Consider the following 12,238-nt stretch of genomic DNA (forward strand, 5'->3'; position numbering starts at 1 on the left):
CCCCCCCGCTGGCTTAACACCCCCAGACAGGGAAACCCGGGCGCGATAGCTGAAACACTCCGGATTTTCTGGTGTTGTGTGTGTTTTCCTGCTCTTCTGTTCCTCAAGGAGCCGGGGGGTTGTTTTTCTGCGTGTTGGGTCTGCTATGCGGTGTTCTCTGGTGAAGTGGTTATCTTTAGAAAACCGTGTGGCTTTTGAGCACAGGGGAGCTTCTTATACAAAAAAACACCACTTGATGTCGAAAAGGACAGGGCATAATTGTAATTTGTTTATACGCAGAACATCTTGCTGAGTAACAGTTTAGTCTCTTAATGCCCTTACTGTGTTCTGTCCACTGACAGTCTGTGTCAGTGCTTTGCCCAGTGTCTTTGGTTCTCAGAAGAATTAGAATTCATTTTTAAGAAGTACAGCTTGTTCACAGTCCACCCCCAAATAGCTTTAATCTTGTTATATTTACCTCTCTCTATATATATATCGCAAGATACCTCCTTAGTTTTTTTTCTGTTTGTGAATATTTGAGAATATTTTGTGTACCTGTAATAGTACTGGTAAAGTTTTTTCTTTTATGTTTTTTCCAGTGTGATTCCCTACTCTCGGGCAGTGGTGTTACGACAGAGTTTTTAATTGGAAACTCTTGAATGTCTGCAGGTGCAGCAGGCAGAGCTTTCAACATGATCTGAATACAGGTCACGTTCTCACTAGTATTTTATATTGTACGGTTTGCACAGGCACTAATTGAGCTTTAAACAACAACAGCAAAAAGCCCAAATCTCATTATTTTTCCTCTATTCAGGTTTATGGTAAGTGTAGAGTGATATTTTTTCTGATTGAGCTTCTTGTTAATAACATTCGTGCTAATGTTTTGTTTTTTACAGAATTGATGAGGGGAAAAAATTGCTTTTAAATAAATATTTATCACGTGTTGAGAAACAAGTCAATAAACCTGGCCAAAAGCTGATGTCATCAGAAACGCTAACAGAAAGCCCAGAGGTGCCAACAGAAAATACCATGTCCCCTGAAGCTGCGAATGTGGAAAGAAAGGTGAAGTCAAGTGACAGTCCAGTAGAGAGACAGGAGGCAGGATCAGACAAAGAAGAACGCCTTGAGCCTATGTCCAAGAGGCAATGGAAGAAGCTACAGAAGCAGAAGCAGTGGGAAGAACAGAAAGATCTACGGAGGTATGGTTTGCAAAGTAGCTCTCCTAGGATCATGTGTAGTATTTAGTGCTACTAATAAAGATGTGCCAGCAGAACTTGCATGTAGGTTGCTTTAGCAAAACAAGGCAGTTGAACCAGTTTTCTCCCATGCCAGGTTTAAAGCAGTAGTCACAGGCTACTCCATCTGCATATGAAGAATCTCTAAAGGTAAGCATCCTCTCTTCATACTAGAAGTCTTCCTCAATTTGAAAAGGACATGAGGAGGGATTCAAACTTGCATGTTTTTTGTTTTGTCAGCAGGGAGAAATAATGTGGCCTTGATCCTTTCTGAATGGGCTGCACCTTCTTTCCCACATGCTGTCAGTGTTGGTCAGTGTTACAAAGAGAATGAAAAAACAATTTCTTTTGGCACATGAAATGCTGTGCTATAAGTTATGTTGACTTACAATCTGCTAAAAGGTTTTGGAAGATGATGAGCTTCTGTTTTGTTCTTTTGTTGAGAGATTGCATATCTCCAAATGGGATGATAGTGGTTTACCTTTGTCCTGCTCAGTGTGAAGTGTTCCTTCCAGAGACAGTGGGAGTTAAAGTTGTTGTCTCCAAAATTTGATCTCCCAACTGCCTCCTGCCACTGGGGGAAGAGGCAGAAGAAACAATTGCCTCAGAAGCCTTTTGAAAACCTGTTCAGTGAAATGGGGTAAATTGTGTTCTACTGTCTGATTCTGACACTGTGATTTTGGCAGTCTGGTTCGTTGGTTGTGTTATGAGACCTGCCTTGGAGCACCCTTAGATCCACAAGACTCCCACCATTGACTTAATTGAATTTTTGTCAGATGCCAGTCTTTGTAGGTAAATATGGAACTTCACAAAGTTGGGGTATATGTATCAAGCTGGTGTCAGCCTAGCACAAATGTAAGGAACAGCATATTTTAAACTACCATAGTCATGGGACAATAACCTTGATCATAGAAGTGTGCATTTATGTGCATCACACGTACCTCACCAGATTTGGCAGTGCTTTTTGAAGGTCTGTTTGTTTGTGTGTCTCTCTAGGCAGAAACGAAAAGAAAAACGCCAGAAGAGAAAACTAGAACGTCAGTCAAAATTGGACTCCAATAGCGAAGAGAGCGACAGGAAGCGCCTGCGAAGGGAAGTTGTTCCTAGCACACTTCGCCTCATTGTGGACTGCAGCTTTGATGACCTGATGGTGCTAAAGGTAAAAGAAACTTACCCATCACATGCAAATGTTGAAAGGTTCTCTGGTGAGTGTTGATGCAGCATCAGAGCACAGGAACTGGAGAGCAGCTTGCAGAGGACAGTTAGCATGTTGCAGACTGTGATGTCTCCCAGACCAACTTCTATCAGTTACTGATTTTTTTAGGATTTGGAATTTACCCTTACATAAACTTATCAGAGCTTCTATTTGCCTTCGTGGAAATGTGGTAAGTTGGTTTGATTCCAATACTAGGAAAATAGAAACAGTTTGTGGCACATATTCACCAGAAAGTTAGATGCAGTTCTGCCTCAAAATGGTTTTGCTAGAGGGGCTGCAAATACCACATCCAGTTGCTTTCTCTTTCCATGTGGACCTGAGACTCCCAACTGCTGTAGTAACTATCTGTGGAAATGAGAGTTTTGAGCTCTATGGGGCTACTGAGCTTTTTCTCTTAGTCACACAAGAGACAGTTTGCACAGGAAGACACTGTTCCCTGTCCATCTCTAAAATATTAGAATGGATGAAAGAAGGCTGAGATGGTTGCAGGATAGGTAAATAGGAGAAAGATCAGCATGATACCCAAACCACTGGGCAAAATCCTTGGTGTGGTGTTGAGAGACCAAAACAGCTTTAACTCTTCCAGGGAAGTGTGCTAATTTGCAGTCTCTGGTAAGAGTGTAGCATTTAGTTTCTGAGTTGGATCTCTCCCCTCCCTGCTGCCCTGAGCCCTTCTGCTTCTGGGAGGGACTAGGCTGCAAGAATGCTTCAGCTCAAGCTTTTGCAAAGCCTGTCTGGCTGCACACTGAATGTAACACAAAGTGCATATAGCACTAATGGCACCTAATGCCACTCACCACAGAATGTTGGGGCAGCTCCAGTTGGTGTTTTGGAACTTGGTTCTCTGAGGAGCCCTTTGACAGTGCCCCATAAGAGACTAGAGGACTCGTTTAACAGTTCTGGAGATGCTGACTGGGCGTCAGCATTCTTGCTGAGCCTTGTCCTTCATAAAACAGGTTTCCTTCCTTGGTCAGGCAGAAACCCTGTTAGGCCTGATGCTAAACTGGCACTTCTGCCAGGAAGGCAGAAGGATGAAGCTTTGTAAGTGAAGATAGTTGTGGCCTTTAGCAATGGGGTTAATTAGGTGTATTTTTTAGTGTTTGTAAAAACTTGCAATCAATATCGGTCTGATAAAGTCTAGTTTACTTGAAATCCTTTGGAGATACCAGAACATTCTCAAAGCACTACATGAACAAAAGCAATATAATGATGCTGCATTTTAAAATGGGCATCAGTTATATTTACAGGACATTGCTTTTGGGGCACTGAGAGAGTAAAGCTATGAAATGTACAAAAAACCATAATTGGCTAAAAATGAAGCCTGCTGCATTTTAAGTAGTACTAGTTACCTGTTGTAGTAGTAGTTACCTTTTGTCCAAATCGTCAGCTCAATAAATTATTTGCATTGTTCTGGGGTTCCTCAGTTTAATTATGCATATTTAATTTTCTTAAATAGAAACTGTATATTCTCAGGGTTTTTCGCATGGGTGAAAGACTGAGTATTGCCATGGTGATAAATCTGCCTGATTAATTTTGAGCATGTTGTTACATATAATAATGTATCGTTTGTTTCCTAGAATAATGCAGATCAAGCACACAGGTAAAGGTGTGTAAGTACACTTCAGTGGAAGATGTGTGTGTTTCCTTGTCAGCATAATCCCTTCACAGTGGGTGTTTTCTCTCACAGGGTCTGACACGCACTCTTGTCAGTCATCACTTTTGCCAGTTAAAAGCTTCCTTTTTCTCTCTTTAGCTTCTGACTGGCTCACGGTAAAGCATTTTGTGGTGGTCTGTCTGAAGGACTATGTAAAAACAAATTGTGTTGTATACAGGATGTTAAGAAGCTTCACAAGCAAATCCAGAGGTGTTACGCAGAAAACCGGAAAGCATTTCATCCTGTGCAGGTAGGTTTAAACAAACTGAGCACTGGCTGTATTGCTGTGTACAAAGCATATGAGAAAGGCAACTGTTGCCTAAGTGGTGAGAACTGTAGCAGAAAAAAATATTTAAGCTGCCTTTTTTTAATAAGAAAATTGTTTATATTGCAATAGATTAGTTTTCAACCCGCATGTTATAAAAGTCCCTGTATATATGAAAAAGTATGTACATGCAGATGAAGACTGCCAGATACTGGCATGCCACTGAAATACTGTTGACAGTTTTATCTGTGATAGATTCAAGAAAAAAAAAAAAGTGACTCTATGTATTTGTCTTTTAAACATGTCATTAACTATATGAATATGGTCTTAGTACCAGTTCAGCTAAAAAATAGCAAAGAGTTTTAGCTAATAGTTACAGGTGAAAAAGTCTCGTACAGAGAGGAAACAGATAGGTGTGTTAACATCTCACTATTTTGTGCCTATTGTGTGTTTTTTTCAAAGTTTTACTTGACCAGCCATGGGGGACAGTTGAAGAGCAACATGAATGAAAATGACAAAGGATGGGTGAACTGGAAGGTGAATAATCTACTGTTTCTGTAAAAAGACAGAAAGAAGTCCTGGTTATAGTTGCTAACTAGGTTGTTAGTTGTGAAGGACCTGTGGATTTTCCGCACAGATTTTTCTAAGACATTAGAGCAGCAGCATGTTAGAAATAATGAGTCTCTGTACTTTTAATTAATGTAACTTACACAAGCCAAAGACTGCTTGTCTTGAATCTAGATTTGATTTTTCCTTGAAACTCCACACGTACTGATTTTCACCCATTTTTGTTGAGTAGATTCCATTCTCTGATACACTAAGATGACTGCTTGATTTGGGCAGTTCTGGTAGTTGTCTGTCTTGACAGTGGTCTTTTTTTCTTAGCAAAAAATAAGACTTAGAAATCATGTTGTGATTGTCTTGTGTGCACCTTCATTTCTATTATGTCTCCTGTCGACACAGAAGTGGTCTTTAGAGAAGTAGCTTGTCAAGCTCATGTTGGTTTTCCTTGTGACCCTCTATTAAACCAGTATTCCAGCAACTTTAAATGAAGAACACTTTGTGTAAATAAAAACAGTTCCACTTTCAGCATGTCTTGTGTGATAGCTGCTTGCAAAAGCACAGCATAAACCTCTGTTATCAAGCAAGTAATGTTAAATAAGCATTTACATCTGATTTTAGAAAGGTGGACTTGAAATTTATTTGGATCCCTGGGAGAAATATGGTAACATTTGAAGGGAATCACTAGAGCTTAAGGATTTGTAAAATTCTTTTGTGGTTTCACAAAATGTCCTGATTGTTTTTAGAAGTCAGTGCTGTAGGGACTGGATTATTTATGCAGAAGTCAATCTGGACTGTGCTACATACTTAAACATGAATGGGGGATGTGGAATGGCTGCACACTGGATTTACTTTTGCTGGTTGCATCTTGGGTCTGTAAAGCTTGCCCAGAAATTTATCAGTTTGAATGTAACTTCTTTTAACTACCTTTTTTTGAGGATATCCAAATCAGAACAGAGCACTATAGTGAGCTCATAAAGAAAGAAGACCTAGTATATCTTACCTCAGATTCCCCAGATGTTCTTAGTGAGCTTGATGAGAAGAAGGCCTATGTGATTGGAGGACTGGTGGATCACAATCACCACAAGGTAAACTGTGGATTAATTTCTTTACAATTTGGCATCTTATTTGACATTAATGCTGTTCATGTGTAAACTAACAAAAGTAAATAACAAGAAAACTTCTTCAAAAAAGACTTCAAAAACATTTTGAAGAAATGGGGAAAAAAAATTGTGGTGGTAGCAGTTGTTTGTGTTTCAGAGTGCAGACATGCTGAGCTTTTTATTATATTATCTGTTAATTTTAAATATAGGAATGGAATGAATAACACTGCTCAACTTACTTAGGGCCATATTTTCAGACAGAAGGGTTTGGTTTCTGTTCATGCATGTGTGAGTGTGCATGCGCACGCCTGTGTGTGCACGTGACCAAATATAGATGAATAACAACGCTTGAATCTTGGATGTCCTTTTTTTACTAAGTTTACTTGTCAGGAGAGCTTGGCTAAGTAACATACATGCCTCAGGGATCTGATTCCATACCTGTACGTGGGATCGTGCTGTATAGAACTAGAATGTCATAGGGAATGCAGCTGGGAAATTAAAACACTGTTATTGCTTTTCTTCAGAGACACTCTGTGTCTGGTGACATATTGAATATTTCAGGGTGATGCTAAAAAAAGGGATGGATCTTAAGCCTTACCAAATGGTACTTCAGCAATTAGCTGATAGTTAAAGGCTAGGAAGGTGCTAAAGCAGATCTTTTATAGAGTAATTACAGTAGAAAGTATTCACACAATTTTAAAGGGTTTTTTTTTTGCCCATCTTGGGCACAAGAATTGCCAGATTTAAAAAAGCAAACAAAATATATTTATCCTTTACTCTTCCTTTAAAAAAATACAGTTACTGCAGGCTGAGTAACTTTGTACTTAAGCATAAGCTTGCCTTTAAAACAAGCTATGGCTGACATGTTCTGGAGTTGCAGCTGCACGAACAAGGTTTTTTTGCAATCCCTTTGGCCATACATCATAGTGTGATAGATACTCAAAGTAGAAGGTTTTCCAAAGTTAGTCCTTGAAGCAGATATTGGCTAACTGGGATGAGTTTTATTTTTGTAAACATCTTCTAAAGCAAAATCATGGCAGCACTGGCAAAACTATTGCCAGAATATGGTACTTTTAGTAATCTGTATGGGCTGATCTGAAATGGTGATTCTCAGTCCAGTTGTTTTGGTATCTTTCCCATAGGGAATTACTTACAAAAAAGCTGTGGAGCAGGGAATTGGTCATGCACAGCTCCCACTTGGAAACTTTGTCAAGATGAACAGTCGGAAAGTGTTAGCTGTCAATCATGGTAAGTTTTAAATCTCAAAATAATAACATCATTGTAGAATATAATTCAGAATATGAACCCTCAACATGCGTACTGTAGTGCAGATACCTAAATCTTATTTTATTATGTTGATATTTCTTCAATCTAGTTGTCTTCGGAATACAGTCATTGCCTTGGCCTTTAAATATTTTAGATACGGTTAAATCTGAAGAATGGTGACGTAGCCTCTTAGAAGTGTGCTTCCTATTCTTTTGGTTTGTCCCATGAGTGATTTTGGCATTCTTGCTATCCTGGTCTTGTTTCCAAGCTTATTATGTAAGTAAGTAGAATGCTGGAAATTATCTCATGTCTTTTATCCCAGAGGAGGGTAAACGTATGTGATGTTTTCACCCTGTTGAACAGCTTTGTTCAGCAGTAACTGCTTAGCTACCTGTAGACTCAACTCATTTGGTATGAGCCACACTCCATCTGCTGAGCTTTCACAACTATATTTTTACCTGGTTTCCTGGTTCTGATTGAAGTGTGCAATTGATTAACTGAGTCTTGAATCCCATTTCTTCTAAACTTTAAGTTTTATTATTAGATTATCTTATGGTGTCATCAAGCAAATATACATGCAAAATGGACCTTCTTGGAAATTTTTATATGCTGTCCAAGTCTTTATTTTGCCCCACTTCAGGTTCTTTTATCTTACCTTGCTTTATTTCAGGTTTATTTTATTATGTTACACATTGCTTGATGATGACACTATTTTCTTAAAATGCCATTGATTGACAACATGTGTGTTTGTGTGATAGTAAAGATTATTTAAACGTGGAGGAGGACATAGTATATCAGTGGAATTAAAAATTATCAAGCCACATATATTTGTAAGATCAAGATTTTTAAATCTCAATATTTAAATGTTGCTGTATATAGACAAGAGTAGGACTTTGTTTTATTCTTCAAAAGATAGAGCTGTAGCTTTCTACTGAAGTTTTTCTGCAATAATCTTATACTGACCTCTAGCGTCAGCATTTCTGGACGCTGTTTTACAGAATCACAGAATATGCTGAGCTGGAAGGCACTCATTAGGATCATCGAGTCCAATTCCTGGCCCTGTGTAGGGCACCCCAAGAATCACACCATGTGCCTGAGAGCATCATCCAAATGCTTCTTGAACTCAGGCAGTCTTGGTGCTGTGACCACTTCCCTGGGGAGCTTGTTCTAGTGCTCAACCACCCTCTGGGTGAAAAAACATTTCCTGAGTCCTATTACTGGTCACAGGAGTGAAGAGATCAGTATCTGCCCCATCTCTTCCCCTTGTGAGGAAGCCATAGGCTGCAATGAGGTCACCCCTCAGCCCCCTCTTCTCCAAGCTGAATAATCCAAGTTGACTCAGCAGCTCCTCATACATCATCCCTTCCGGACCCTTCACCATCCTCATGGCTCTGCTTTGAATGCTCTCTAATAGCTTGATGTCTTCTTTATGTTGTGGTGCCCAAAATATCATGCACTACTCAACAATATTCTGTTGTTTGAACAGTACTCTACATGTTGGAGTGCTGGGTATAAATTGGCCGACTTACTGTGGTTTTCATTTATCTGTTCTATGGTCTTGTGCATATTTCTTGTGCCAGAGTTCTAGGCACTGATTCCACTGCAATTTAGTTGCTGAGATTTTATTTTGTATGAGCTTGACCTTCCTTGCTCTTCTAAAACATTTTCAAATTGCATCTGAAAGGCTTTTAGTGCACAGATGCTTTTTATACTAAAGATTATACTATAGCAGTATGCTGCTTAATTTTTTTGGGCAGAAAATAAGCACAACTCCACTACCATCAAAAGTAGAGGTACCTTAAACAATTGTAATTAAGCTTCTGGTGTATATTCTAATCCTAATAGCTTACAACTTAGATCTAAAAAGACAGCCTTCACAGGAGATGCTTCTTGGCACAAGTAAGGTGGACAGACTCAAGCTGCCTCTCAAATCTGTATTATAAATTCTGTGTAGATGAGAAGTGTATTTTCACTGACTTTTTTGTACTTTGTTATGACTACATCCACCTCACTGCTTTATGTAACTATGTAATTGCTCACCCTTTCTGTTTTGATTTGTTTATTCTGGCCTCTGGGTTTCCACCCTCTGTGAAGGTTAAGCTGGAGGGTCTGGAGAACAAGTGACTGAGGAAACTGGAGTTGTTTAGACTGGAGAAAAGGAGGCTGAGGGAAGACTTTATTGCTCTCTACAACTACCTGAAAGGAGGTTGTGGCAAGGTGGGGGTCAGTCTCTTCTCCCAGGTAACAAGTGATGGGACCTGAGGAAATGGACTAAAGTTGCACCAGAGGAGGTTTAAGTTGGATATTAGAAGAAACTTCTTCAGTGAAGGGGTTATCAAACACTGGAATAGGCTGCCCAGGGAGGTGGTTGAATCACCAAAAGTGTACCACTGTATTGCAAAAGTGTAGCTGACAGAAATTGTTTCCCTCTATTCAGGTTTGTATCCTGATATATATTACAGGGACCTTATTTCACCATTACAGTCTGCAATAATGTATACGAACTGTTCCCACTCCCTTTTTCTGTCCTTGCATAATACTTATGTTGCTATTACAGTGTATCATGGAAGCCTCTGTTCTCCTGTGGAAGCCACTCTTTTTCCATCAGTTTTTTTTTACTATGCAAATAAAGGAAATTCCAAAACAAAGGAGAATAAATGTGCTCCTTACTCTCTTCTTGCCTCAAGCCAGCATTTTTTGCCACAGATGCTTTCTGCAGTAACTTACAGTGATATTAATATAGTCCTTTGAGAGCTCATACCTTCACAGTACGTTTCAGGTGAATTACCTGCTTAGTAAAATGGCCAGATCTTCAATATCAGTGTCACAGAGAGCAGCTGGCTGGCCAGTAAATCTGTATACAGGAAGCCTCTAGTAAATGTGACACTTTTCTGTAACTTGACTCTCAGAGAGTATGAGATCTATACTGCTCCTCCCTTTCTGAACGCCTGCCTAACTCTCTCTAAGGTTTTTTCCTTCCACTGCTCCTTTGATCCTTTCTCATATGCTGTCACTTGGCATTGAGAACGCTTGTGCTGGGTGCATTCTTTGAAGTCGGCATTCTCCGGCAGTGTTAGCACTATTCCTGTAGCCCCAGGCTTGAGGAGCCAGCCTTCTGGCCCAGATCTGTCATCCAAGTCTGGCTTACTTACCAGCCATGCACCTCTTCCTGCCTTCCCTGCTGCTGCCCAGCCACAGGCTGTGTTGAGACATTTTTTGGATAGCCTGGGATTTCTCAAGATAAGAATTTGCTGATTAATTTTGCATATAATGCAATTTGGAGCTATGGTTAGCTTATGAGAAACAGCAAGAAAGGATCACAGAATTGAAGACCAATAGGTTTTTTCCATAAGCTCAGATGGAAATGAAAGAGAAAGCTAACTACAGGAGCTTTTAGAAAGACTTTGCGCTGCCCATATGTTAGGAAGGGGGGAAAGAATTGTTAAAGTACATCTGCAGCAGTATTTCTGTCAAACATGAGAAAGCACAGGTGAGAACTGAACTACTGAGAAGACGTTTCTCTGTCCCTGAGAGAAATTAATTCAAACTGGAGATGCCGCAGAAAAGCATTGCTGTAGTAACTGACTTAAAACTGGAGACTCAAAGTGTGCTTGGATTTAGACTGCAGCAGTAGCAAAACAGTCTTGTTTGCTTCTGCGTGTACCACATCAGCTTTACTCTGGATATGCCACAACCACATGTATGTAAACCTCTTTACAGATGACTTTGGGGGTGTGCTCTTGTCAGCAGTTCACTTATCTCCCTGTAAAAGAGCTGATGATCTTTCTTGACGTTGCAGTGTTTGAGATCATCCTTGCATACCTGGAGAAGAGAGACTGGAAGGAGGCCTTTTTCAGTGTCTTGCCACAGCGGAAAGGGGCTGTTCCTTTGGGAGAAGCTAATGATTTGTCCAAACATGCTCCATCTGGAAAAGAGGACGAAGACAATGACTTGACTCGGACAGAAACTAGCCTTCAGAATGAGATGACAGGGAAGGAGACGTGCAGTTCGTGGGATGAAACTGCGACATGAAGTAGTTATACTTCAAAGACCATTTGCTGCCCTTGTGATACTGAATTGTCTCAATGCACAATAGTTCCATAGTTGGCCCAGAGCTATTTCTGGACATAAGGGGTCCCTGAAACTTACATATTAGTAGTTTTTTCTAAAGAAATAAATTAATGCCAAATGCAGACTTTATTTTGTTTCCCAAGGAAGCTATTTAATTTTATTATTTAATATTGTTTTTTATACACACCAAATTAGGTGTATTTCCCAAGAGCTACTATTTTAATATATACATTCTTCTCCATTTCTGCTCTTAAGTTTTTGTAAAAGTAGTGAATGACAAGCATTCCTGTGACCTCAAAACCTGTACCACTAGTGCCTGTTGCAAAGTATGCATGAACACCCAAAGCAAACATACAAAAGTTCTGATTTTCCTGAGTCCTTAACAGACAGTCACAAACAATGGAACTGCCTTTGTCAGCTGAGCCACACTGGTTTATATACTGTGTTTAATTAGCTCGGATCAGTTGATGAGATATGAGTGTTGGATTAAGCCAGTGCTTTATACTTGAGCTTGAGTGGTGTGGATGTCTGTGCAAGTACAAATTGTGTGCCATGGTAGGTAGGTGGTGTACGTGGATTTGAGGTGACACAAGCACTTCTGATGAATTCTTGAACCTCATAGCAAAATTTATTGTACAGTCTCAGAACAATACCTGGAGACAGGAACCCTTTCTTACAAGTCACTCAGTTTCAGTATACCTGTATTGTATTGTCTGTCAAATATTTTTCCTTTAAAAAAAAAAAAGACATAGTCTCAGTTTTGGCTGGATGTTCTGATTCAACTTACTTTTAACTGACTTAAGTGCTTTTGCAAAGTACTGAAATTAATACCTTGGAAGTGTAACTTCAGTTCTCCCCTGTCAGCCTGCCCCATCCCTTTCTAGGGAC

At 39.7% G+C, this 12,238-nt stretch overlaps 1 protein-coding gene across 1 annotated transcript; it reads left to right on the forward strand.

The window, feature by feature from the left end:
• The first annotated feature begins 798 nt into the window (after nt 1-798).
• Nucleotides 799-11,408, forward strand: TRMT10A (tRNA methyltransferase 10 homolog A (S. cerevisiae)). Its single transcript, XM_010003169.1, has 7 exons — nt 799-1,178; nt 2,211-2,373; nt 4,263-4,334; nt 4,812-4,886; nt 5,849-5,998; nt 7,156-7,261; nt 11,079-11,408. Exons 1-7 carry the CDS (start codon nt 958-960, stop codon nt 11,309-11,311), a joined length of 1,020 nt encoding a protein of 339 aa, XP_010001471.1. The 5' UTR covers nt 799-957; the 3' UTR covers nt 11,312-11,408.
• The last annotated feature ends 830 nt before the right edge of the window (nt 11,409-12,238 follow it).

This window comes from Chaetura pelagica, unplaced genomic scaffold (assembly GCF_000747805.2).
Source record: "Chaetura pelagica isolate M959 unplaced genomic scaffold, ChaPel_1.0 scaffold188, whole genome shotgun sequence".
NCBI classification, from domain to species: Eukaryota; Metazoa; Chordata; class Aves; order Apodiformes; family Apodidae; genus Chaetura; species Chaetura pelagica.